This window comes from Phallusia mammillata, chromosome 1 (assembly GCF_965637545.1).
Source record: "Phallusia mammillata chromosome 1, kaPhaMamm4.hap1.1, whole genome shotgun sequence".
NCBI lineage: Eukaryota > Metazoa > Chordata > Ascidiacea > Phlebobranchia > Ascidiidae > Phallusia > Phallusia mammillata.
Window position 1 is genome coordinate 10973188 of NC_137252.1, and position 27270 is coordinate 11000457.

The 27270-nt window shown below is 37.4% G+C and overlaps 3 protein-coding genes across 3 annotated transcripts; 2 read left to right on the forward strand and 1 right to left on the reverse strand.

Annotated features, from left to right (window-relative positions):
- The first annotated feature begins 47 nt into the window (after positions 1-47).
- On the forward strand, positions 48-15291 carry LOC145222525 (condensin-2 complex subunit G2-like). The gene is made up of 27 exons (XM_080088667.1): positions 48-321; positions 384-503; positions 566-683; positions 1018-1190; positions 1315-1443; positions 1842-1940; positions 2403-2569; positions 2714-2867; positions 3907-4075; positions 5563-5702; positions 6022-6174; positions 6502-6624; positions 7049-7148; positions 7222-7316; positions 7671-7785; positions 7848-8034; positions 8506-8695; positions 9121-9351; positions 9745-9871; positions 10093-10232; positions 10299-10500; positions 10816-10937; positions 11092-11178; positions 13292-13437; positions 14357-14577; positions 15014-15063; positions 15122-15291. The coding sequence occupies exons 1-27, from the start codon at positions 160-162 to the stop codon at positions 15185-15187; spliced, it is 3786 nt and encodes a 1261-aa protein (XP_079944793.1). The 5' UTR covers positions 48-159; the 3' UTR covers positions 15188-15291.
- Positions 15292-15343: 52 nt separating this feature from the next.
- On the reverse strand, positions 15344-20427 carry LOC145222548 (kelch-like protein 30). The gene is made up of 9 exons (XM_080088692.1): positions 20097-20427; positions 19296-19415; positions 19138-19239; positions 18743-18871; positions 17793-18333; positions 17025-17130; positions 16830-16961; positions 16548-16764; positions 15344-16028 (listed from the first exon to the last, which is right to left on the reverse strand). The coding sequence occupies exons 1-9, from the start codon at positions 20319-20321 to the stop codon at positions 15783-15785; spliced, it is 1818 nt and encodes a 605-aa protein (XP_079944818.1). The 5' UTR covers positions 20322-20427; the 3' UTR covers positions 15344-15782.
- A 16-nt stretch (positions 20428-20443) lies between these two features.
- Positions 20444-27257, forward strand: LOC145230101 (alpha-tectorin-like). The gene is made up of 11 exons (XM_080095510.1): positions 20444-21927; positions 22004-22124; positions 22348-22516; positions 23031-23194; positions 23572-23758; positions 24390-24460; positions 24873-25050; positions 25603-25725; positions 25859-25964; positions 26094-26983; positions 27203-27257. Exons 1-10 carry the CDS (start codon positions 21873-21875, stop codon positions 26315-26317), a joined length of 1398 nt encoding a protein of 465 aa, XP_079951636.1. The 5' UTR covers positions 20444-21872; the 3' UTR covers positions 26318-26983; positions 27203-27257.
- Positions 27258-27270: the final 13 nt, after the last annotated feature.

Sequence of the window (27270 nt, forward strand, 5' to 3'; positions counted from 1 at the left end):
AAGGTTGTTCGTGTGTTATGATTTCTATGTTTGTTACACTTATCAGCTGGGTTTTGGCGGGAGTTATACCAAAACGATCACTTCAACTTGGAAGTTACACGTTTAGATCTTTAATGTTTGTCTTCGTTTTCATTGTGAAACATTGGCCAAAATAAAACAATGATCACTGATTTAAGGCCGCGGGAACAGCTCCTAAGTGCTGCAACAAAAGGAAAGTCTGCTTTGTCCGAATTTTTTCAATCCATTTGTGGAAAGGCTTCTCGAACAAATCTTAAGGCCAAACGAAACAAATTTGTATCCAGTCTTTCTGAAATTTTGGAAGTATGTACAGTAATTTGTCATGCATTTTCCGTGAATGTTGTTTTACCACTTTAACTGTACAGGAGTTGGACCATAAACAATTGGATGAACTTTGGAATGGAGTTTTGAGTATTTTAATTGGACTGTTAGAGCAATTGGTGCTAATATTGGACCCAAACCATATAGAAGACACAACAAAGCAGGTAAGGATGAAAATTGCGCATAGTAGAATAGTCTGGAATTGTTATTCTAATTTTTTTTTCAGAGTAAAGAAAATGTGCTTACAATGATGCAAAACATTTGTGCGTTATGCCAAGCAATGATTTCTTTGGAAGAAGTTTATCTCACTGAGGGTTTACACAAAACTGTAGTGCTTCTTCATGGTAAGTATAGCATTGATGAAGCTTTTGGTCAGACCATGTTACCACAATCTTATTTGTATGTTTAGTTGTCATATGTATTCTTCCTTGAATTGCCTTTTTACAGCTATATGGTTTACAATTGCCAACCCAGATGCTGCATTCAAGCAAATAAATATACATCGCTTATAAATTGTAGTGCATGTACAATCCAACACAGTTACTATGCTTTAAATTTTATAAATATATAGATATGTATATCAAGACTCTTCAAACAAAATATAACATCGCGTAAGCTGAAAACGTTGGAGAACCATTACTCTAAAATCAAAGGGGTTAAAACTTTGTTTGTTTGAAGGTGTGCTCTTAGACTTGGACATCAGCAATTGTGAACTTGCTCGAAGTATTTCCACTCTTGCTGGAGAATGGTGGAAAAAAGACTTAAGTGGGAAAGAAACACTTTGTCTTCATCCTTTGATTTTTTTGCTTAATGAAGCTACTGCTGTTAATGTTAACAAAAACAACAGCAAGGTACGTGTGTGCTAATGGAAAATATGTGGCTCAAAATTTATACATTTTATTTAGTGTGTTGAGAGTACTACATGGTTTTAAAATTTGAGAACCTGGGGTATAATGTTATGATTTTGCTTTATAGAATGTCACATCAGCAATTGCAGATTTGCATGAGCTGCGGTCATGCCTTAAAGTGTTTGATCTATCTGATACTAGTTTGCATCAGATGCCTTCAAGTCAAGAAGACAAAGTCAGACATGAAAATATTCAGGTAAAAATGACAAAATGGTGTTTAATTTAAATCTATATTTTTTGACTTTTTAATTAGGTGTAAAAAACAGGGCTAAAGATTTGATAACTTTTTTTGTTTTCAATAAAACCCTAGTATTAAATTGAAGTTACAAAACACTTGTATTTTTCGTGTATGCATTTATCAACTTTTTGAAGATCAATCTTGTACCCTGGCCATTGCAGAAAAATTAGGCCAGTGATATACAACTACGTACAACACTGTACTTAAGTACTCGGTAATCATACTGGGTATTGAAGATATATACATATGGTACTCGTACTTAGTGTCAGTACTCGCTTCAAAACCTGGTATCGTCTATCAGTGGAGTATTGTCGATCATTTTACTGTCAGTAGTCAGTAAAGATGTTAACATACAGGAGCTGCGACAACTTCTAGTTCTTGCTGCAGTACATCCTGCGTTCCTTGAAAACAACAATGGAAGAAAATTTCTATCTATTGCTCTCAGTCAGCATAAGGTAAAATAGAAGGCTTTGAAATTTTTTCAAATATCTTAGGCTGGAAAATAATGTTCTGTAGGGGCTTTCTTCGTACTAAAATACTGCAAGTAATCCATTAGTTTTTTATATGTATGACACTGTAAATATTTGTGCACTGTAAATGGTTAGATAGGTAGGTGAGAACAAACATACCATATTTTGCATTTGATTTGATAACACAACGCCATACTATACTGTTTCTGTTTGCTTCTTTCCACTACTTTGTTTAATTACTGATGCCCCTGTTTTCCACTAATGCGTTTCGTCTTGTTGCATAAAGACACGACAAAGGGCAATTTTCAGTTTTCAGACTGTCGCCTGATTGTCGAAAAATACAATAAAAAAAACAACGCCATACCAGTAGCAAACTTCAAAATGGCAGGTCACAAAATTATTTCTATGGAGCTTCGTTTTATTATGTTGCAAATTTTTATTTTCCAGGATCTGACAACTGCAATGCACAGAGAAATAGCGGAGAATGTTTTGGTGAAGGGATGTGAAAAACATGCTCCAGCATATGGTAATGTCTATTTTCAAGCTTGGATGTTAGCAGATGATGACAAAAAACAAGTACTAGAAGATGTTTGCGTTCAAGATATTATGTTCAGGTAATACAACACCACACTGCTAACATTTAAAAAAATGTAATTTGCATGCAGACTATTTCATATTTAATCTGAAATGTTAGTGCCTTTTAAAACAGCCAAAATTAATATGTTTTTTATAAAACATGTAAAATCCATCTGTTGTAGAGCAATGCACTTGCCAAGAGGCCGTTCAAGATCTCAATGCCCATTTTCTACCTATCAAGAAATTATTAGGGCTATAACCTGCCACAAAGGTTCACAGCGAGTAGCCTGTATGCTAAGCCGTCTCTATGAACCAATCATATGGAGGTCACTCAAGGTAAATCAGTAAATGTACATTTACCTTGTAACTGTTTTTTAACGACATTAATTAGCTGACAAATTCAGCACACACTTGAATCAGTCTATGTATTTATTTTTGCAAAACCATTTGGAAATCGATTTCGCCCAAACATATGGCATTGGCAGTCCTATAAACAGGCCATATGTTTGGGCGAAATCAATTTCCGAAAGGTTTTGCAATAATAAATACATAGACTGATTCAAGTGTGTGCTGAATTTGTCAGCTAATTAATGTCAATATATGTGACTGGAATCGTCTGTTGAGCACTCGTGGATCAGGACGATTTCTGTGTTAGTACATCGTTATTGTTTTAACGAAATATATGTACACATTTTCTTTATTTTATCGTTGACATGATAGAACTTAATCACAATTTCCCTAATTGCAAATTCTGTTTTATTGCATTGTGTATCCCAAACTGTAGCATTCACCAGTCAGTAATATTTAGATAATGGCATATCCTTGTTAAACGTTTTTACAAACAGAACCTTAAACTGTACCTGAACATTAGTGATGGGACGGGTACCTGGTACTCGGTATCGATGGTATTGACTGATTTCAGTGGTATCGATACTCGTACTCAGTATCAAAATATTTTGTCTCAGTTTTCGATACCAACGTGTGAGTACCGAAGGCCGATTTAAACTATAAGAATACAGGCAACTTTATGCCAATACTTGCTTCAAGCAGCACAAAATCGGGAAAAAGTTCCACAAATTACATATATTTTTTTCGCTATCGTATGGAGATTACATTTTTCTGTATGTGTGTGCCCGCCTGTACCCCAGCCATGGCAGATAAATAAGCCAGTGATATACAACTAAGTATGACAATGTACTTAAGTACTCGGTACTCGGTACTCGGTATCGAAGGTATATACACTTCGTACTCGGTATCGGTACATGCTTCAAAACCTGGTACCGTCCCATCACTACTGAAGATATAACTTTATTTTATGAGTTACTATGAAAAGTGTAGTTGCATTTCATGCATTTGATTTTGTTCTGTTTATCAGGCTAACAATGCCATGGTGCGGGCAAATGCTGCATCTTTGCTATTTGATGCATTTCCACTTATGCCGGCATCTGACAGCACTGGGCACGAGTTCGATGAGTTGTTACAACAACAGTTTAACTCAATTGATAATTTACTAATGGATGACTTTTCACAAGTTCGAGCAATAGGTAAATATAGCAGCCCTTGTTGATATGCTTATCTTTTATTGAGTGCCCTATCAATGTTTATGTGTGGTTCTAGGGTCGGCAACTCCTGGCGTACATGTCAAAATCGGTTCTCAAGGTGTTTTCTCTTGGCACATCAGTGTAATTTTAGATCTTATATTTAGGTATAGTTTGATCCTAAACAAATTATCATAAACATTGTTTGATTTCAGTTTGTTATGATTCGAGATACTCAAAGCTCATAGTAATACCTATCTGCTGGCACAAACTATTATAAAAAAAATTTGTTTTGGCATGTTTAAGGTTGCCAACCCCTGGTCCAGTCTTTATTCACTATGTTACTTTGAAGGCAATTTCGTTTTGTGCTAAGCTATGCAGTGCTGGATTAACCATTACACAAAGTAGGCATGTGCCTACAGGCCAGTCAAAAATCCAGGCCACTTTAAATGATTTGGCAACACTGATAATTAGGGCAAATATTTTTTGACTTGTCAAAAAAAGTCAAAATTTTGTCAAAATTTTTAGAATAGGTCAAAAATTGTCAAAATTGTTTACAAAGTCAAAATTTTTTACAAAGTTAAAATTGTTTACAAAGTGCATTGTCGTGGTGTTGTAGAGGTTGCACTGCCAGCAAACTATTCGTTTTACACCTTGTAGCCTACTTTATACTGTTGTAATTGGCCCATTGCCCCAATTATTGCAAATCATAAACCATCAAGTGAGTGAAACAATTAGGTTGATATGGCGTGATGCTCAACACACCTCAAAACGTGCCAAATTTTGGTAGGTCCCAAGTCATTTTACGGCAGCTGCAGGTTAGGTGCAGCTCTTGCTTCGGTTTTGCTTTAGATACTTCATGTATCTTTCGTTTATACAAATGTATTGAATAATTTTCGTTGTGTCTTAGCTGCAGTTTTTGGCAGTGATTTTTAATTAGCTCATTCCCTTTTCAGAATAGGTTAGGTCTATGTTTTTCAGAATAGGTTAGGTCTATGATTTTTGCCCTTATCTTAGACTTTTGCACATTCTTTCGCTCTAGTTAGATTAGCCTAGCCATATTTTAACTTTTTGAACGATAATGCGTAATTTAACTACTTGAATTCTTCATAGGTCAAAATTTTGTCAAAAAAAAGTTTTTTAAGGTCAAAATTTTCAATTTGTAGGTCAAAGTTTTTCGTTTTTTAGGTCAAAAAATAATTGCCCTACTGATAATTCTAAGTTTTTAGTTGGCAACCCTGATTTTCGGGCCACTTATAAAATGTGCCTACAGGCCAGCAGACCCTTAATCCGGCACTGAAGCTATGCCTGAATTTGTGACTTTTGTACAAATTTACATCAACTTAATGTTTGCATTGTAATGTACCTAGTATACATCGCAAATAGAAGAGACTAAGGTGGTATAAAAATTACGGCATAAAACCACTTAACTACAAACCACAAAAAACATTGAGGCATTTTTAAAGTGTACTAGAGATCATTTGTTTTTTTAGCGGTTTTTGAGCTGTTCAAGATCCTTCATCACTACTGGGATTTAATTCCAGCTCAAATGATTGCAGTACAAGCACAAAAACTCTATTCCAATTTTGCATTTGACTCTGCTTCCCCGGAAGTTCGTGAAGCTGTTTTTAAAGTAGGTCCAAACCTCAGATAGCTTTCAGAAAACTGATACCAGTGTCGTTCATCCTATTTGAAACAAATGTACAACAATTCTCTATATTTTGCATCATGGTGTTTCACATCTTAACCTTTGGCAAGTGTTTTTAACTCGTCTTGGTCTGCAAATTTTGCCATGTAGCTCTTGTATAAAATAATTGGTTAAATAAAACAATGTATGGAGCGTTTTTAGCAGGGTTGTAAATTCTGGTACATTTTTTCTGACTCCGGAGTTTCAGTTTGACTGCACCCCTGCTTTTTTTAAATTTTTTTTTTATTTATATTCTTACTTTTAGGGAACCATTGTGTTGTTGGACAATCCTTGCAGCCAACCTTTGTTGAAGAAACTGTTGCCATTGGTAACCCTTTCCCTTCATGATTCAAGTGAAAGAGTAAGGGTTGCTTTTGCAGATATGTTATTGGCTGTCCGAAACACCAGCACCATTGCGGTAAGTGTGCTCAAGGGTTATTTAAGTTTTAAAAAGTGTATTTTGTTGAGTATTCTTACCTTGTGCTGCAATTTTATTTCTGCTTAAATGTCTGTTTGTATGCTTACGAAAAGAGGTTGGTTTAACACCTATAAATTGATTAAAGTTGCATTTACCAGATATTTTGGCAATAGCTTGTTTACAATGATGCAAATTTAAATAGTTAATTGACACAATAAGTCCATGAAGTGACTTTTTGAAAGAGTGAGCATTATGACTTCAAATTGCACAAAAGTTATGCCTACTTAAAACTGATTTGTTTGAATTGTTTATACTTTTTTGAAACAGTTCTGGGATGTCTGTTCTGTGGAAAGCATTTTTGCTCAGCTGGAAGTTGACAATCCTACTGTCACCAGAAGATTGTGTAAACTTCTCACTGGTTCGTTTATTCCCCCCGATCAGTCACTACAAGTATGCAACTTTTAACTTTGCTTTCCTGTTTGAAAGATACAAGTGCGACAGAAACATAGAAAAAATAATTAAGTGCCGATGAAATCCTTTTGCTTGACTGAGTGCACTTATAGTGTCATAGTGTTACATATATGTGGTATCATCAGAGTTTTTTTCATAAAAGTTAAACTGTACTCACTTTAGACAGTTAAAAAGTGTAAAAACTGTTTCTTGATTTTCGCAACATTCTAGATTTTTCTATGAGATTAGAATATATTGTTATGCATGAAACATAACATTTTAGCAAGTAGCCAATGATTACCACCACATACACTCTTATCTCAAATAATGCATTTAATGACAATGCATTGAACAAGGCTAGTCAAGCTAAAAAAAGTTTTTTCATCAATTATTTCTATTTGTAAAAAAAATATTTTGATTTCAGCAATGGGTTTTAAGATGCATAAGTTTTTATGAGAGTAACCCTAATGCTGCCAGAAAGTTCTACATGACGATTGGAGACATGTTGGCTTTAAATGAACTTGGTAAGACAAAATCTGTTGTATAAGTGGTGCACCAATGGTTGGTATGCTCACATTTTGCTGTACAATCTTTCAGGTGAATTCATTGCTATGCTTGGTATTTTTATAAACAACAATGTCACTGAAAGTCTTCGTAGAGACCAGAGCATTGACGAGGAAGATGAAAAAGAGGTAACAGCTGTGACTTGTGAATGTGTATGATTTCAAATACTTTATATACATGCTGTTTAGAGACATTAGTAAAGTTGTTTTGTTGATGTTCAGTCATTGTGTTTAAACCATAAATTTTAATTTACAACACAAATCAACTAATTTTTAAATTTGTTGCATCTATACTGGATATTACACAAAGCAATGTCTTAGTTTTTCATTTTAACTACATCGACGACAAATGCCTGCTAAACAGATTGTAGCATTTACTGTTGTTACTACTTCATAAGCATTTCTTTAAAACTCTCCAAAGGGGTGCTTACTTCCATTTAACAATTGCACCCACATAACTACCTTTGTTAATATTGTTTGTAGCAACTTGACAGCTCCACAAAATTGGTTGATGACCCTGCAATAATGGCCGGACTACTTGAGACTATTTGCATATTAAACCCAATATTCAAGAAGAAATATGCCACTATATGTCCAGGTACCAGTACAATTCTTGTACGTTAAAAGCTTGTATTTTTTATGTTTTATGCTGCTTTGCAGAGTCTGACACTGAGAAAGAAAGAAAAGGCAAAAAGAAAAATGAAATGCGTGAACTAGCAAAGAAAGTTGCAATACATCTGCCAAAAACTGCTCATGTATGTTTTAAGAAGTACCATGATGAGCGGAATATTGATGCTTTGGTTAAACTTTGTTCACAGTTACACCCTGCCAGTATGCCTGTGTTCAGGTTGGTAAAATATTAGCTGTACTTGTGTCTGTGTCTTGTTTGGAGTTTCCTTTTATGTCAATTCTATGTATTAAATTTCTTCTTTCAGAGACAAGCTTGCACTAAATACTGTAAGTGCAAATAAACACTACAGCAAACTCTAATACAGTAAACCTCCGTTAACCCCCACCCATTTCAACCTCTAAAAATGTCCAGAAGATCCCGATTAACTGATTTTGATTAGTTAAAGCCTTGCAACATTACAAATCTTTTGCAACTCAGGTTTTGCCCGAATTAGACCAAGATCCGGACTAACTGAGGTTTACTTTATTACTTTACCTAAAGGAAAGAAAACATTACTTTTTTCGAATTAAATTTTACCTTTTAATAATAAGAACGAAACTTTATATTTTGAAAATGAATGTTTTTTGTGTGTGCATGTTGTCTTCTTACATTACATATTTTATTGTTTTTGTTTGATTCTTTTTTCAGCAAAGGGGTTTTCCCGAAACTGAGGTCATTACCAGACGACGCACCCACTACATATTTCTCCCAACTTATCCGATGTTTAATCGAATGGGGATGGACTCGACAAATCCTGGAGTTGATTCAAGAATGGCTGACAGAATCCTTGACCGGTAAAGAGGAAACTGCTGCTGAAAAGACGCCTGCAACAAAAGGGGTTTGTTGGTGTTTTTTGTTCTTGTTTCTTTTTGTTGGGCGTGTTTAATGTCAGCCAAGATAAACATAGTTACTTTGATCAATGTATGTCATCATATATGATCAATGCTCGACCGAGCGATACTACGCATGTACATGATCGGAGGCAGGCAACGGTGCTTGTAATTCGCTCTTCACTTTGCTTACCACCTGGCGCTAGATTTTTCAACCTATAACTTGAAACTTCGTTCGCTTTAGGTTTGTTTTTTTTTAATTTTTTACCTTCACATGTTTTTTTTTTGTTTAGACCGTACACTTGAAAGGTAACTTTGAAAGGTTACATTATCGGTTAAAATTTAAAGTTAATTATGGAGGTTACTGTTTTTCATCTCATTCCCTAACATTCCTGTGTAAACTTATTGCCTAAAGAGTTTAATTTTTGCCCAGAAACCTAAGCCCCGACGCTCATCTCGTGGAGGAAAGGGCAAAGAGAGCAGCAACAAAGAAAGCAAGAAAACGGTTCAATTTTCGGGTGTGCAAAAGCAAGCGAGACCGTTACAGGCTCTTCGCTATCTTCAGTGCATAGTCACCGATGAAACACTCGTCAACTTGTTGTTGGAAAACGAAGCTCTGATAAAGTTGTTGAACGGAATTTCAACCACACTTCAAACATGTTTGGTAAATAGCGATTGTTAGTTGTTGAATTCACTTAAAAAAGTGCATTTAAGAAATCGTTGATGATAAGAAAGACGGATAAAGATATGTTTTCATATGCTTATGGCAAACGTTACTTTTATCTTGTGATTTTGTGTGATATCATGCACTTTAAACATGAAAGTTTGATGGGTCATAATTAAACTGTCACGGATGGTGGAAGTACGGCAGTAACTAAAAGAGTAACATTTTCGCAAACTGTATAGCCTAGTTATTTCGATTACCATTTGTACGTTTGGTCCTTTAGTAAAGCTATTTTAGCATGGTAAACAAACCCAAACTACTTTTGAATTGGTACGTTGCTTTTGGCCCCATTATCATTGCTTACTTATGCATTTCAATTTTCTTTTTCATTAGTTTGACATAAACTCCCGTCTACGCGGTGACGAGGAAACATTTAATCAATGGAGCAACGAAATGCTGATGCAGGGATTTAAACTTCACACAGAAATACTAAGCTATTTTGCTATGATGAAAGAAAAAGGTAACAATACATGGAAATGAAATTCCAACTCACCCATATTCTCCATTTCAAACTCCATTCAGTACTGATTCTGATTCCAAGATTGTGTTAAAAATCACTTGATTTTTGTAATACATATTTTCTATTATTACACAAAACATGTTTCTAATATATGTGAATGTGATGCACCTTTTCATATGATAAAGAGAATGTAGATTCATTCTTTTCGGATACATTTGCAGACGAAAGTGAAGCTGGGTCGAGCAGCGAAGGTGAATCGAAGGCTTTAAAACAGAACTGTACCCAGACGTTGCTCAGTCATATTGAATGGGCCCAAGTTGATCTAATTGAAAATCTCAAGTCAGCCGCCTTGGTTATGCAGGTAAAATGATTTGCCACTTATCTTGCTCAATGATTGATTATTCGCATCTTACGTTAAATTTTCAAGGAACAAAACTCGAGTATGATGTCGACGTCATCACTCAATGTGACCTCATCGGCTGATGTGTCAGCACAAAGTATGTTGGGACGTATGTCACTTACACGTCAGTGCTTGGAATTGATACTGCATGTGATGGAAAGTTTGTTGAATTCCGGGATCCCAGTGGCAGAAGCTGTCCTCAATTTTATTTCTACCTTTACTGAAACCGGTAAGGTTGTCAATAATTTAAATGTTTCATGCGTCCTAGTTGCAATTGCTGAAAACGCTAGGTAACAACTTGTTGAAGAACATGTGTTTATCATAGGACGATTTTTGCAACTAATAAATATGCAACAAATACTTGTTCATTATACATTTAATTCGGTTAATTTATGACCTATTTACCAAGCTTTTTTGTGCAATGACCTGACTATGCAATTAACCCTATTGTGCCATTAACTGAGTTTTTCTCTGTTCTTGTTTTTTGTTGTTGTTTTGCCTCATTTTCTTGTGCGGAAAACGAGCTTACATTTTTTTCTGGCAGGAATCAAAACTGTTGATTACGTGGGTGCTCTGACGTCACTTTTGGTCAACGTTCACGATCTCTTCATTCTTCAACGGTGGTCGGAGAAAAATCAAGAATTGCGCGAGGAAACTTTTCAAACGGTGTGTAGCGCTTTCACAACTTATGATCGCAAAAAAAGAAAACAAATGGCCCAGCTAAAATTGTACATTTAGAAATTTTGGTGTGATACCTTCCTATTTACGTTTCTTTCAATTTGCAAAAAAATCACGGTTTAAGATGTTTGCTTTTCAACAGTATGACGAATCGATGTTTCAAGTTCTCGATGACGTCTTGCTTGCTTTGATGACGTTTAGCCGACGCAACCCAGATGGATTTCATACAGTAAGTGTCATACAACACCAATGTCATTATGGGTCCCCTTCCCTGAAGGGGACACATTTTGATTTTACTCGATTTGTTTTGTTTTTTTTTCTTGTTTTTTCTTTTTTTTTTCTTCTTCCCTCAAGTTTGTCCACCCCACTTTGCCAAGAAATGTTTGATGGATTTGGATGAAATTTTCACAGATGGTAGATATGGTTATGTAGATGTGCCATTTGTTTTGTTTGACTCGATAGCCCCAGTGTTTACCCCACTAGCCCCCTAAAATGGGTGATTTTTTAAACAATGTCCGAATCGGATGAAATTTGGACAGTTTGTTCATTGTGCCATTTTAGGGCATCGTTTGTTGTGTTTTACCCTGTAGCCCCAATATTTACCCCACTAGCCCCCTAAAATGGGTGATTTTTTAAACAATGTCCGATTTGGATGAAATTTGGACAGTTTGTTCATTGTGCCATTTTAGGGCATCGTTTGTTGTGTTTTACCCTGTAGCCCCAATATTTACCCCACTAGCCCCCTAAAATGGGTGATTTTTTAAACAATGTCCGAATTGGATGAAATTTGGACAGTTTGTTCATTGTTCCATTTTAGGGCATCGTTTGTTGTGTTTTACCCTGTAGCCCCAATATTTACCCCACTAGCCCCCTAAAATGGGTGATTTTTTAAACAATGTCCGAATTGGATGAAATTTGGACAGTTTGTTCATTGTGCCATTTTAGGGCATCGTTTGTTGTGTTTTACCCTGTAGCCCCAATATTTACCCCACTAGCCCCCTAAAATGGGTGATTTTTTAAACAATGTCCGAATTGGATGAAATTTGGACAGTTTGTTCATTGTGCCATTTTAGGGCATCGTTTGTTGTGTTTTACCCTGTAGCCCCAATATTTACCCCACTAGCCCCCTAAAATGGGTGATTTTTTAAACAATGTCCGATTTGGATGAAATTTGGACAGTTTGTTCATTGTGCCATTTTAGGGCATCGTTTGTTGTGTTTTACCCTGTAGCCCCAATATTCACCCCACTAGACCCCAAAAATGGGTGATTTTTTAAACAATGTCCGATTTGGATGAAATTTGGACAGTTTGTTCATTGTTCCATTTTAGGGCGTTGATTATTGTGTTTCACCATGTAGCCCAATATTTACTGCTTAAGCCACCTATTGTTTATAAAACGTCCGATTTGGATGAATTTTTGATAGTTTTTTGAATTTGGCATTTGTAGCTGTCAAATATTGTGTTCCATCCTGCAGCCCTAATATTTACCCTACCAACCCCCCAAAATGGGTGAATTAATCAACAATACATTTTGACAGTTTGTATAATATGCCATTTTGAGATGTCAGTGTTTTATGCTATTTAGGCACACAAACTTATAACAATGTCTCAATTGCATGAGATTTGGACAGTTTGTACTTTACATAACTTGTTTTTTTAAGTAACACTACCAATCACTGTGTTTGACTTTATAGCACCGTTTCTTATGGTTGTCTGTTTACAACTTTGCGGTTTTGGGGACCCATGAGTTTCTGCCTGCAGAAACAAATCAAGATTATAAAAATGTTGGCTAATATGGGACCCAATATAAAAAAATATAGAGAATATATTACAGTTTGCAGAATAGGTTGTAGTGTATATGCTATAGTAAAATGTGCTAAGCCACCCTTCTAGTTTTATTATGTGTGGCTTTATATATGTGTAACGACATAACATGGTTCAGTCTGGGTAATTAACAGGGGTGTAACAAAATTTTAGCCAACTGCTTATCATACAAAACGGCCGTGTATGTGGCAGTACTGCATTACAAACGCCTTACGTTGCTAATTAATGTCTTTGTGACATACTACCGCGAAGGCAACTTAAGCATTCGGCAACGTTGCACGCAACAACGTATGTTTAATCACATTCCTTTATTGTCCTGTGAATCTTTTCCATTTAGTTTCACATAAACCTGCCTCAACAACAAGTGTAATTGAAGTTTATTGAAACGCATCCGACTCGCGGGCCGTGCTTTGAAGATTCCTTGTTTAGCTTAACAACATTACATTCTTGGTGTTGATGCGAACGAAACACTTTTTTTGGCAATCAGTTAATAAAATCTTTAATGTCACCCGTCACAGACGTTCCGTGCTGAACTGAAGTCACGTGTCCGCGCTCTCCTCCAATCAGAATTCCAGTTGCGCTCTGACACCACCCAGCGGACGTATCCAGTGTACAATAGGAAGTTTACTTCAGCTGTTCTTGCCGATCTTACGCATCATATACTGTAAGTTCTAAGACACACATTTTCCTAGTTTTCGACTCAAGCAATTGTGTTTCTCTATTTTGTTACATTCAAATATCAATGAATTATATATTTGTCAGTTAGTAATTACTTAACTGGAGTTCGCAGACCTCTGTAGAGGATCCATAAAATTTTGAAAAAACGAGGTTCAAGCAAATGAATTCGAACCGTTTTGAGCGGTTTAATTTATTAAACCTGAACCGCACCCGAACCGTAAACCGATTTCCCTAAAACCCGAACCGGAGTTGAGCCCTATATTTTTGTTTAAAAAACGGATCGAACCGCATATATATTCTCCAAAGCGGAATGAAACCCGAACCCAATAATAGATTGTTTTAATACCTGGACTGAACCCGAATCCCTAAACACATTAAATAGTGAACCTATACCGAACCGGAACAGACATAACAAGCGATTCGATTCCCCGATCAACTGCCTCGGATAAAGTTTTCGCAGTCCGCACCGTGAGAGCTTGATGAAGTGGTCAGACACTGTCTTGTACGGCTTAGCTCAGTGGTTTTCAACCTTTTTCGAACCGCGACCCATTTTAGCAACCAAATGTAACTTTGCGAGTTGCGACCCCCTTTCAAAAATTTCCTTATTTTTTTATAATCACTGCAACTAACTCTCACTTTGGGCACAGAGAAAGGGTCTAAGTTTGCTGGTCCGTTCGGTGTTGATACACAAAAAATCCTGGTCCAACGCAACTGATACACTTCACCTTCTATAAGCATTCATGTGTTGTTCGATTGTAATGTCTGTTTTTCGTTTCCCAACGATTTGCCATATTCGATGTAGTTACGTAATAAATCATTTGTTTTTATCGTATTGATAGTTTTAAGATGAAATTGAAGTATTGTTATAATTTTTTGTTTCAACAGTATTCATTTTACTTTCACAGAAACTCGAGCGACTTTGAACCTTGCGAACGAGTTTCCGATCTTCCGCAGTTTTGCGCGAGTTTACTCCCTCTCTTGTGCGCCACCGCTGGCGAGAGCGATTACGTTTGCCGGACTTCACTCCCCGAAATTGCTGCCGACCAGCAGTTTTTGTCGCGAAATCCAAAAATGAAATCGTGCACTGCAAAAGCGATGGTCTTTTTAACCTTTACTTTGACAAAAGGTAGATTAGAAAAGATTAAAAACACTAACAAACACTGTCTTATTGCCCCACCATGCAAGTTTGTTCTTAGTGATACTTGAATTGTGTGTTAAAGATTCTTACTACAATTATTGCACAAACTTCCAAAATCGACGATTATTTGTAAAAGCAAATGATTGTCGTTTTAATAAGTTTCAAATGAAACATATTGTAAGATTATGCTTAAAAACTAAATAAGTATAAGTAAGTCAAAAAGCCTCAACGAATTCGGCGATCGTTTGGTACAACATGCCTTATGTTACATGCTTCAATTTTGCAACTTAAAATGTTCTGCAAAGTTGTTGTTTTTTTGTTGTATTGAACATTTGCGAAATCAATTTTGTTTCAATAATCCTAAACAGAAAACAGGTTAATTATTTAAAATCATTTAAAGAATTTAACTTAAAAAACGTTACAGATTCGAAGAGCCCCGATGCAGCCGCGTCCTGGCTACAAGAGCTTAAACAGGTAAGTCTGGTACACATTCAAACGTGTTCCATTTCAAAAACCACGATATTGTGTGCAGATGGACGAAGAGTATATGATCGCTGCTGGATTAGTTGAACCTAGTTGTCTTATTGCCCCACCATGAATCGTGATGATGCACCTACATTTTTGGGGATTCTTGTTTTGTTTTTTCTTTCATTTGTATAACGTCGCCTAAAATCCTAAATTAAACAATCACCTGCACTCTCATGCCTGCCCTATCGCTGTGTACCAGACCCCTGCGCTTTGCTTCTGCAAAAAGTCACGTAATTAGTTTTAATTTGGGTGCAACAAAAATAAATTTTAAAAAGTATTGGATGTTCATAAACTCTCAAGGAAATATGTTTCTGGACATAGAAAATGAAACAAGTTTCCAGTAAAGCACAAAATAATAAAAAACCGTACACGTCTTTTACACCCATACATTGGCATGACTATTGCTCATTTTCGGTGTCTGCTTATTCGGCAGGCATGTTTTGTTATTTGGAGATCCGTTGGTTCTAGGCAACATTAATGATAACCAAGTAATGCGACTGCCCTGTTCTGACCAAAGAAACGCAAAGGAGTTACCATATGCAGTCGTCGTCAATAATAATAGAACAATCCAGTTTTTTACGTGAACACCATAAGCAGTCCATCCCTTCAAACGTCGCCTTTCAACGAACCATATCAACACAGTCAATAACTAATTGGAAAAAAAATCAGTCATCCATGTACACAGTTGCACAACCATGGTACAGCCACAGATGGGGCAACGCCCCTTTTGACGTCCACGCCTCACTAGTGACGTCATAACTTTCCATTTCGTCCCAGTAACCGTCATCTTCCCAATGACCACCTGTGACGAAGACCTCTCCTCCCAGCAGAACCAGGTTTCCATTTGAATGCAGATTGTTCATGTCAGCACCTCTACTCCATGTGTTAGTGTTGGGGTCGTACACATACATCTGAGTAAGATAGACCGGAGTTAAAACACTTAACAATGCTTATGTTGGGTTGTCAAAATGTATTCCGCTTGGTTATAGATCCAAGAAAGTGAAAACGTTGTTAATTGTTTGTTCCTGACTATACCAAATTGGCGTTATACCGAATCACCATGTGGCAAGGCGTAGGCTAGAAAAATCAATCTACCCTGCGTTGGGATTCTAACCCACGACAGAAAACGCCTTCAATACCCCTGACATACTATGATTTATATATGAGTGTGGCGTGATCGCTGGGCTGATCCCAGCTATTCATCCACGACCTACGTCCATACCAAATTAGGTTAGGCAACTTTCCAGCAACCCCAATCAAAGTAATATTCTATACAATTACTGTACCAACAGAAGTGGCCTAATTCCGAAAGATTTCGCACCAAGTATTAACAAGTAAAAAATATTTGAACGGTTATCAGTACGACATGAGGTACAAGGTCTCAAAAAAATTTTTGTTGCATAAAAGTCTCAACTGCAAACTAATCCTACCTTTTTAGTGTTGTCTCCTCCCACAAAGACTTTATCACCTTCAGGGGCCGCAACACACACTGGCGCCGATAAATGACGTGGCACGTTGGGTGACCGCACTACTGTCCAGCTGTCCACGGCTGGGTTATAGCACTGAATGAATACGGTGGAAGGCTGCCCACTGCCCAGCAGAATCAGTTTAGAGTTGCAGGCGCTAGCTGTAAAGTTGTCCATCACTCTAAACAGATTGTAGGCCTAGTTATGCATCAGTTTGCTGTTTAGTTGAAAAAAGCGACAGTTTACCGTGGTGCAGGTTTTTTAAGACATGTCCAGGTTTCCAAATGCCTGTCGAAAACTTCCGCGTCCATATTGCTGCCCGCTGAACCACCTACTGCGTACAGGCGTCCACTTAGCTCACAGGAGGTGTGAAAAGCCCTGGAAGTAATGCAGCGAGAAAGTTGGGCATGTTGTTAAGTATATCAGAAACTATTTGTCAACCTTTGCTTGTTCATATCAGGTAGTTGATTCCACCTGTCCAGTGTTGGGTCGTAGTGCCATGCCCGGTCGATCACAAGATGGTGCTTGACTGTCGTCGAACATCCGCCTAAAAGCAAATTCCAAGTTGCAGTCAAACGAATATAGCTGAATGCTCTGACTCGTTTAACCGCATAAAGACAGAAAACCTGGATGAAATTCATCCCCGCAAGCGTCCTGGGTTTACTGCATATACCAGTGATTCCCAACCGGGGAGGAATTCCTCCCTAAGGAGGAATTTTGTGAGTTCAGGGGAGGAATTTAATAAAAACAGTAAAATTAATTTTACATTGAAAATGTTACATAATATTTTTGTATGTACATTATTATGCCCATTATGATTTGGATCCGGTTCACATTTGGAACCGGTTGTAAAGGATTCTGAAATGGACATCCCTAATTATAAGGTCTATTTCAAATTGCTATAATTTTTTATGTTATATTTGTTTTTCATCTTATGGGGAGGAATGAATAGTTTGAAAATGGGCAAAGGGTAGTAACAAAAGGAATGTAACAAAAAAGGTTGGGAACCACTGGCATATACGTTTGTTATCTGTTGATCTGCTAGTAATGGTACAGACCATGCACAACCAATTTAGCAGCCTGATTTTGTTATTAAGCGAATTGGAGCAGAAATTTACCACCCGCCACGAGCCTACGGCCGATATGAAACAAGATCCAAGTTTGGACCTACTTTCAGTTGCTAAACGTAAAAAGCACAAATGTTACAACCTGTCACTGCGACTCCGTTGTTGAAATTCGTCACAGAAAATCCTCTGAGACCGCGTTCAGGCCACCAAGCTCGTTTCTTCCACGCTCTCTCCATTGGGTGATAACACATCACATTCGGTTGCGTTGTGTCGCCTCTTTCTGCTTCGCCGAGGGACAATCCGCCAATCAAGATCAGCGCCTGATGTGGAGCTTTCCTGGGCCGAAAGTTCCTGTAGCTCGGTGTCAAACTGGAATTGCTGTCGGTTGAAAGACTCCTCTGCAGTGGACCGTCAGCAACCTCCTGCTGTTGTTCAGCTTCACTAAGTGTTGTCATTAGTTCGTTACCGTTGCTTGCATCGTCGTATGATCGCCGTACGTGATCAAGAACGAGTTCTTTTATCGCTGGATCTGAAGCCATGAGAGGGTGACGCAGCAATTCTTTCAGCAGAAATGGAGCGGGAAGACGCCGCCATAAGACATGACTTAGCAGTTCGCTTGCGTGATCTCTGCGAATATCAACTTGCTTCTGGATCCAGGTAAGCAAGGCAATTGCCAAGCATTCCTATGTCGAAACACGTAACACTGTTTGGTAACTAACAATTGTTGGCATACACAAGTAATTCTCTGCCGTTTGATTCCTGGCAACGCATTGGCCTATTTGAGACGAGAGTATATTTTGTTTGGTGAAAGAACATACCGTGATACCGACACATTTGCACTCAACAATTACCAAGCCGGAAATAGCTGCGCAACGTTAAAATGCTATGGACCGCAAAAAAGATGGCACATTTGGTGGATCATGACTAACGCGCTGCAAGTACACTGTGATAAAGCGTAACGTGGCGGGAGCTCACCAGAGAGTTAATTATACAAATCTCTTTAAATGTTTGCATTGAGGAACACAGGGAACCAAAGAGTTTTGGTCCACCAATTCTCGCTAATAGAAAACATTCTAAAAATATTTAACTTACTTCTCCACGTTTATGCATTTGCGGATCTCTAAGGATCGCCAAAACCGCTCCGGAGCGGATCGGACTTTCTGGCAATTCATGTTTAAACACCGAGCAAATGTGATCGCATAGGAACTGGTGGGCAGATGCCTGTTAAAGTAAAATCCTGTTAAGGAACTTGAATGTGATAATTTGATCTGAATTAGATTTGTGCAATAGTTTTATAGGGTCAAATCAAATGGTTTTCTTTTAGTTATTTTTTAGTTGTGCCCTGGGGTAACAAAATTGGGAAACACTGGTGTAACCATTAGGACTTTCAATAAAAAAATGATAACAAACGACGCGAAATCCAAATCTTTTGGTTTTAGTTTTGTTTTATAAAACATAACTACACCTACCAAGTGCATCCAATTTACCTCAAGCGATTCGTATCTGTGCTCCTGGGCTAGCTTAAGGATTTCCAGACAATTTCTTTCGTCTATTTGATGTCGAATGTAATCCACACACAAGTTAAGCACCTGTGCAACCAAATCTGATTTTGCTCTGATGTTTTCATCACAATGTGGAATTATACCTTGTTAAACCCGAGTCGTGTGGATGTGAAGAGCAAACTCTCTACATTTGAATGATTTAGAATCAGTTTACCGGTGTACACGAACTGCAAGATTGTTTCCACTGATTTGCTTGAAATGCCCTAAAACATAAACAAACAAAAAGTGATTTACACTGTACTGTAAATTTTACAGTAATCGCTCCTTGCCAAAATTCCGTTTTAAGTCAGAGCATAAAGCAAAACTATAAAACAGTGTCAATCCACAAGGACCAAACTAATTACTAGATATATTAAAGCAACTTTTCATGTATCGAAAAATGACCTTCGTATTGATATTGATTCTTTGACGGAATCGAACACGACGCTTAAAAGTTTAAGATCGATTTGCAAGAGGATTGTAAGCTATGGCCATCCATTTACATGTAGCCGATACTTAATAGCATATGCATGATTGGCATCAACAACTTCGTTTTAACACCCATGGGAGTAAATAAGCCAAAGTCGATGAGATGTTGACCTCATATGACGTTTGCAATGTCAAGCTTGTAAAGCGACAACATCGAACTTTGATGCGACTGGAATTCTAATCATTTGACCTTTTTCGGTAAAGATAACAATATAAAAAGGTTTGCAGTAAAATAAATTCACTCTAAGTGTACAAATTTTTGCAGTTACTGTCGTACATCGGTGACAATGTTTAATTTTGATTTAAGCTCATAAATATACAGGCATTGTCTTGGGATTCGAAGCCACGACTTTGCGGGGAAATTATACCAACCATTCTAAAACTTAGCAAAGTAAATGGCTCGCACATAACCTTACCTGAATCATAATTTCATTCTCCAGTTTTTCCTTAAAACCACCTTCAATCGCTCCACGAAAATATTCACTGAACAAGCACAGCACTGTACGGTGGCAGGGAAAAACGCGGTCTTCACAGATAACTCTAAAGTCGCAAAGACCCGGGGCTGATCTGCGGGTCTCGTTTAACCCCCTTAAAACAAAACCTGCATGCTCCACACCCCCCGAATACACGAATTCGTCCATTTCTATCAGCGGCTTTAAAATGCCGAGATCAAGAAATATTCCATTCCATTGGCGTTACGTAGTTTTTACCAACTAATTAAGTTTCGAATTCCAAGCACTATAAAGTACTAAAAAAGTACAAAATTTAAAACAGCTATTATTTTTAGTGACTTTTGGGCGCCTATTTTCAGAACATTAATAATACTAACAAATTAATAATAATAGTATTTTTAATCTTTGTGTTCGTGAGTATGTTGTCAACGAACATTTCAAAACATTTTCAATCCCATGTTACAATTGTTGTCCAACAAAGGGACATCAAATATAAAGTTCATTGGCTACTTCTCATATGAAAGTTTTCTTCATTGGGTTTTCTGTTCATATGTTAGTTCTTTCGAAGCTAAGGGACACTTTCTTACTGTTTCTATTTCGACTTAAACATTCATCAGACCAGTAGCTTCAAAACCACTTTACAAAGCAGAAAGCTATCAATGATGCAGTTCTATGAACCTTATCCGACTTCCTAACAACCGTTGATAAGCAAAACTAGTTGTTTAGACCACACAGCAGGTCAAGCAATCGCACACACTTCAGTAATTCCAACACTGCGCTTTGATTAACTACTGAAGGCATCTGCTGTTGGAATTGGACTACCAGCAGGCGTGTTACGTCATCGTTAGCCTGTTAGCATGTGCTAGAGCTATTTATAAATGCAACTACGCCTGTATCTGTAGGGATGCGGACATGGCCTTACCAATTATATGAACGTAATGGGTTTGAAACGGAAACTATGGGCACAAAATATGAATGTTATGAATTTCTTGGCTTGCCAAATATATAGCTGAATGATGAATATATAGTGAACCTATTGTTACTGTAAACCTATTTGGTATTCTTGCATTTTCGGAATAAATCAGCACTGAAACAACTTTGCACTTTGGAACAAATTATTGTGACCACTATGCAGCAACACTCACCCAATGACAAGATGTTTGCAAGCTAAAGTACACTTGTGTAGTAGCCAGTCTTCCAACTTAACATCATCAAGCTTGTGTGGGCTACTTGGAAAACAAGAACTGCCCACCCGCTGTTAACTTATGCATACGTGGCCATGGGAACGGAAATGATTGCTACCGTGTATGACAAACGAACCCACACAAAACGACCTACATTCACACATAATCTACTTCCGTTTAGAGAAAAAATGTAGTGTATTTCCGTGTGTGAAGGTTTTGTTGCACACCTAGACATTGAGTGATATGAGAAAGGTTATTGTAGGTTCGATTTCTGTGAACCAAAAAGCCTACATTAACTCAGATTGCAGATTAAGCTCGTTTGTTTAAATTAATAACTTAATAGTTTGTAGAATAAAATTTGTACATGGCGTAAAAAATTAGGAAGCTGCGTGTTGAGAAACATAAGCAAATTCTGTGTTATTCTTATAACTGGGGCTTGAAGTATAAGTAAAAACAATAAAAAGCAAATATACGTTTACTTGCTGAATAGAAAAAAAAGGTTTTGTAACTTATTTAACAAACGTCTGATTCGTGATGCTACAACAATAGCAAAAGCATGGATGCCCTAAAATGCGGTTGTCTGTTACTCCTCTTTTTGTTTTGCGCAAAAGGTGGGTCAAAAAAAGTTTTCAGGAATATTTTGTGGTTTTATGTGCTGACCGATATTTCTCATGATTTTTTATTTAGAGTGCGTCGCGCAGAATTGCTCCAACTTTGCGACAGCACCATCCGATCTTACCAATGAGACTGCAATCATCGACTACATTAAACTAAATGTTACTTGCAGTACTACCGGTGTTCATGTGATGTAAGCAAATTGTTAGATTTAAATTGTTATGCTTTACTATCCGTGGATGGAAGTGTTGTTTTAAGCCATTTGGTTTACAATATGAGATCAATATCACTTTTAAGAATTTAAGCTAGTCACGAGTATTTCAGTGAAAAGAATACATCACATAATTGTGTTGACGAGTGTCAGGCGTAAACGTTCGGTTTTGATGTCAAACTATCGACTTATATGTGGCTTGCAGCATGAGCAGATGCGCCTTGATCGAGCTCGGTTACTCCGGAAATGTTTCGCTCTTCGATTCAAGTGGAATCCACATCAAGAATTCTTCCTGTACTCCAACCGCGATTGAAAACAATACCGAAATTGAGTTCAGCTTTGGAAACTTCAGTGTTTGTTCGTCTGCATTTCAGGCAAGAGTTTTTACGAGTTTATACGCCCTTCCCCGCGTTTTTAAGTAATCTTCTTTCGCGCATAGCATTGGAGCATTTTTTGTTAAAATCTGCTATCTTTTTTTATTGCGATAACTAAGACACAAAAGAAAGGTAGATACATGTAAGTATAAATGAACAAATAATCGTCAATCAGAGGCCGGACCACTTAAGCACTCGGCACGATTTTTTAGTGGCCGTTTCATTATTTTCAATGCGTTAACAATTCTGTTCACAGTTAATATATTTTGTGCATATTTACATTGGTACATCACAAATCGGGCACATAAAAATGTTACAATTTAATAATGGTGCGAGAGAAGAAATTTTTTATTTGTCGCAAATTGCCCTACTTACTTTAGCCTACACCGTTAGCAAATTCCTACTTTGCATTTGCCTTCTCGAAAAGTAACTGAAGTGTTATTAGGTCAGTTTGTTTCTTTTCTAAACCAAATCGCCGAAAAGGTCTGTTGCTATGACCTTTGACCTTTCTCAGGACGACGGTTTGGAAATCACCTACACCTACGACATAAAGAATGAAGAGCATCCCGTTCCAAGTCTTATTATTACAAGGGATTTTCTATTTTCTGTCCAGTTCACATGCGTTTTTCAATCAAGCTACAACGTCACATACGCCACGGGGATCTCTGCTGTAAAAAAGTAGGTTCATTTGCATGTAACATTAACCAACAAACTAAAAGCATACACCAATTTAATTGAAATGCATTAACTTAATCCATCAAAAGACTGAAACTGGCTATTTTTCGGGATCAAAGTATCAAAAACACTATTCGCTTTGAATAGAGTTACAATACATACAATGTTTCTAATTTGGGTCCGGTGGTCAATTTTTTATGAACAAATTGTATCCGAGGGTAAGATTACTTAATTAACAAAAAGCTCACTGAAGTGTCAAATACAGGATTCTTTTAGGAAACGTCTTGTGCCAAAATGACCTTCATACATTTAGACCTCCTAAATTTTAGGATGATTGCCATAATGATTAACTGCATTCTAACTATTACATTTTATTTTAGAACTGTTAACGTGACAGCAGGGGCCTCATCTGGTTCTTTTGGCGAACAGTTTTTACTCTACAATGATTCGTCGTTTGCAAGCGCATATAACGAGAGCGCAACTTCTACATTAAGTGTCGTTGTCCCTTCAAGAATTTATTTCGAGATTACTGCAACCGGTGCAGATCCTACACAGTATATATTAAGGGTAAGCATCCTTGTTTGTGAGATATTTCTAACTAACTTTTCAGGTGCTAAAACGATTATCGCACATGTTTTTAATGCTAACATCCAGTTTAAAAAAATGTCAATCTGAATAAGACAGAATGCACCGAAGACTATTTCGAATGGTAGAGCTACTAACACAAGAAATCACAGTAGAAAATGTTTGCTAAATCCCGTTAGGTGGCGTAAAGAGCACAGTTATTTAAATTAACAGTTAGACTGGGATAGAGTTAGGGAATTTAACATGAAGAAATGTTTTTTAGGTTGATTTTATTGTTGTTATTATTATGAAACCTCAGGCCAACCCTAATAGTCCTAATTGTCAGCATACGCAAGCTGCATTTAAAATATTTGAGTGCGCCAGCTACCGGAATTTAGCAAACTTGTCTAGTGTGGGTTCTTGTGTTAGTAGCTCGTGGTAATATTAAGCATATTAAATAAAAGAGGGTGTTCAAATTAAAACTATAAAAAGCGCTGATCTAGACACAGCTTGCGAGGAGGGGGTATATTTTGGTCAGACGTAGTACTTGATTTTCGTACTATCGGTTTGTTTGGTACAGTGTGCGATGAAACGAACATCCCATGTGTAACCTAAATATTATATTCACTTGCAGGCAAGTGACTGTTGGCTAACTCCAACTAGTTCTTCAACGGACTCGACCAACTACTACATTATGACCAGCGGGTAAGTCTGGATCCCAAAGCCGTTTTAGCATCAGAAACTCTTAACTCTCTTTTTTGTAAAAAAAACTAGTTTTATTGTAACTCTGTGTCATGCACAAACAAGTCAACCACAGTGACATGTTTTTGGCTCGAATACTCCTTGGCCACTTTCGCGAACAAAACCTAAACCTGGGGTTTGTTTAACGAACTAAAAAGAACTTGTGAACAGTAAATGTTAGTATATGCTGCAATAATGTGAAGCAGTTTGGACCAAAAAAAATTCAAAAATGGTGAGTTTACCCCTTGGTGTAAAATTCACCCACGATTGAAAACCTGTTGTTTATACTAACCTTCTTCTTCTTTCCTAAACGTAAAAGTCTACTTTGAAAATGCAACTTCATCGGCCTACCAGAAAGTAATACTCTGTTATTCAGGTGTGAAGTTGCTGATGCTACTTACTCGGACGCCAATATAATTTACTTGAACAACAATTCTACTTCGATGAGGATGGGATTTCGTTCATTCGTGTGGAGTACAGGACAAACGAGTCTCCATATTCATTGCGACTACAAGCTGTGCGATTTCGTGGCCAACGCTACTTGCAGTACTTCAGTAAGTCAGGGGTGTGTAACCTAAAGTGCCTGAAGGCCAAATGCGACCTATTGAATTAAAGTACGGCCCGCGAATCCCGCTAAACTATTTTAGCACCTGAATTTAAAAAATAGCGAGTGAATTCATTTCTTACTCTGTTTCTAAGCACCTATTGAAATCCTTGATTTGATTTGTTATATTTTACCACCGAACAACGCGGCCTACAACACTTAACTGGTCAACTTGGGCTACGTAAAAGTGCGCTCGTCTGTTTCAAATGAAAGTTCTATGTAGGCTGGACTGTATAAAGAACCACAATATTTGTGCATACTGCAAGTGACCGTCGTTTGCTCTTCCTTAATTGATTGTCAAAACATAACGCTTAAAGTCAAATACCACAGTGACACAATTGCACTAAACCAATCATCAAACCAGAAACCGCTGTAAGCGTCTATTAACCGCAAGAAGTGAGGGTCCATAGTTAATAGGGTTGAATCCTCTGCTGCTGCCATGCGTGTATGTGGTAAGTTAACAGCAACATGCCGAAACAGAGAGAATATTTTACATTTCTAGCCCACTTGTTCCGGAAAAAGACGTCGACGAGATTTGATGTCTAGAAACAATGACCAGAGTGGTGGAAGAGTTGTGACGTATGGACCAATCAGAGTTGTAGCTCCGCCCACTGCATGTGACGTAGTAAGTGTGTTGGAAGATACTATTACGACAAAGGGTATTGCTGACATTTCAGTGATACTTCTACTTTTAGATACCACGTTCAAGCTCAGTTTATTGTGACAGATATTTGTATCATTTTTTTATTTTTCTGTAGCAAAACGGTGGTTGTGCGTACCGTTGTGTTCCGTGGTCAGAAAATCAAGTGATTTGTGTATGTCCCGATGGCTACAAGCTTAATTCAGATGGGCGGACTTGTAGACGTAAGTTGTCAAAAGCAGGCAAATTGCATTAACGATTTTTGTTTTGTAACGTGTTTGCCTTTGGGTTCTTTGGTTCCAAAGGTTCCCAAACCAAGTTTTTATGCCACAAGTCGTCTCAATGTTTTACAGATTTGAGCAAACTCGGCATTGACCTCAATCCACCATCACAACCACGAGGAAATACTAGATTTACTGTGTTAGGAGTCGAAGTTACCGATCTGGAAATTGTAACCTACACCACACTCGCCCTATCGACCGTCCTGCTTTTGGCTATACTTCTGGGCATGGCAAGGTCCCGTTATTGCAAACGCAAAGCAGACAAGATTAATTACGTGTATTCCCCAGACTATTAGGATTGGTGCAATTTTGAATGTATTTTTGAAATATTCTGAGTTATCAAAGCACATTTATTGTAAATAACATAAGCACCAAGTCACTTAGGGTTTATAAAAACTTGGAATTGGGAAAACATCACGGTGTTTTTTTTGCTTTTGCTCGCAAAAAATAAATTGTACATAAACTTATATAGTCCATTTGTAACTTTCGTTCGTTCGTTTGTTTGCAAAATATTCGTCCACACTATACGGGGATTCCCCAATATGAAAAGTACAAAATTACACGACCGTCAGCAGATTCATGTGCAGCTGAAATACAAACTAAATACATGTTTGAAACAAAGTATATGCGAAATCGCTTTAATGTTGCAAAATCGCTCTTGCCTTTGTGGTTACACCTTTGAAATACATTTTTCTGCAACAAGAGAAAAGTTTTGATTGGCGAAAGTCGTAATTCTGACGTTAGTTGCCTTGTAATTTGTGACATGCCAGTTTTAATTGGTGGTAACGTTTTGAACATTGTCAGTTTGTCAAATATACTCGAAAGTTGTGGTTCTAACGGTATTTTGTTGAAGCTGAGTGTTGTATATGTCGACCGCTGCTAAAGCTACACTTGTGGGATCCATTGTATTCGCAATTTCAACAATCACCTACGTTCATTGGGACCAAAACAGTTCAAAACAGGTGCGGCCATAGAGTATTTGACATACGATTGCTTTGTGGTAAATAGGCTGTGGTATAATATAAGAAACTTTAAATAATTTCCAGTGTATTTAATGATCAGAAGTGTGCTATGCCGAACAATAGGGTTTCAACTTTCAATAGGACCTTGCTGCTTGTCTGCAACATTTGTGTAAACTTGGTTTTATAAAAAAATTAAAGTGGAAGTTTTGATTTGTTTAGCGCATGAAGGAAGGTGTTCTGCGGGATATTGAACGTCAAAAAGAAAGCAAAGCAAGGATTGAAGAAAA

Excerpts from the sequence above, each read along its gene's own strand:
- LOC145222525 (XM_080088667.1), top strand. The coding sequence starts at position 160 with ATGATCACTGATTTAAGGCCGCGGGAACAGCTCCTAAGTGCTGCAACA. Across the intron at positions 322-383 it reads GTCTTTCTGAAATTTTGGAA|GAGTTGGACCATAAACAATT; the intron begins GTATGTACAGTA and ends TTAACTGTACAG. Across the intron at positions 1,191-1,314 it reads TTAACAAAAACAACAGCAAG|AATGTCACATCAGCAATTGC; the intron begins GTACGTGTGTGC and ends TTTGCTTTATAG.
- LOC145222548 (XM_080088692.1), bottom strand. The coding sequence starts at position 20,321 with ATGGACGAATTCGTGTATTCGGGGGGTGTGGAGCATGCAGGTTTTGTT. Across the intron at positions 19,416-20,096 it reads AGAATGAAATTATGATTCAG|GGCATTTCAAGCAAATCAGT; the intron begins GTAAGGTTATGT and ends TTTATGTTTTAG. Across the intron at positions 16,029-16,547 it reads GAGGAGACAACACTAAAAAG|ATGTATGTGTACGACCCCAA; the intron begins GTAGGATTAGTT and ends TATCTTACTCAG.
- LOC145230101 (XM_080095510.1), top strand. The coding sequence starts at position 21,873 with ATGGATGCCCTAAAATGCGGTTGTCTGTTACTCCTCTTTTTGTTTTGC. Across the intron at positions 22,517-23,030 it reads TTTGTTCGTCTGCATTTCAG|GACGACGGTTTGGAAATCAC; the intron begins GCAAGAGTTTTT and ends GACCTTTCTCAG. Across the intron at positions 23,759-24,389 it reads CTACACAGTATATATTAAGG|GCAAGTGACTGTTGGCTAAC; the intron begins GTAAGCATCCTT and ends ATTCACTTGCAG.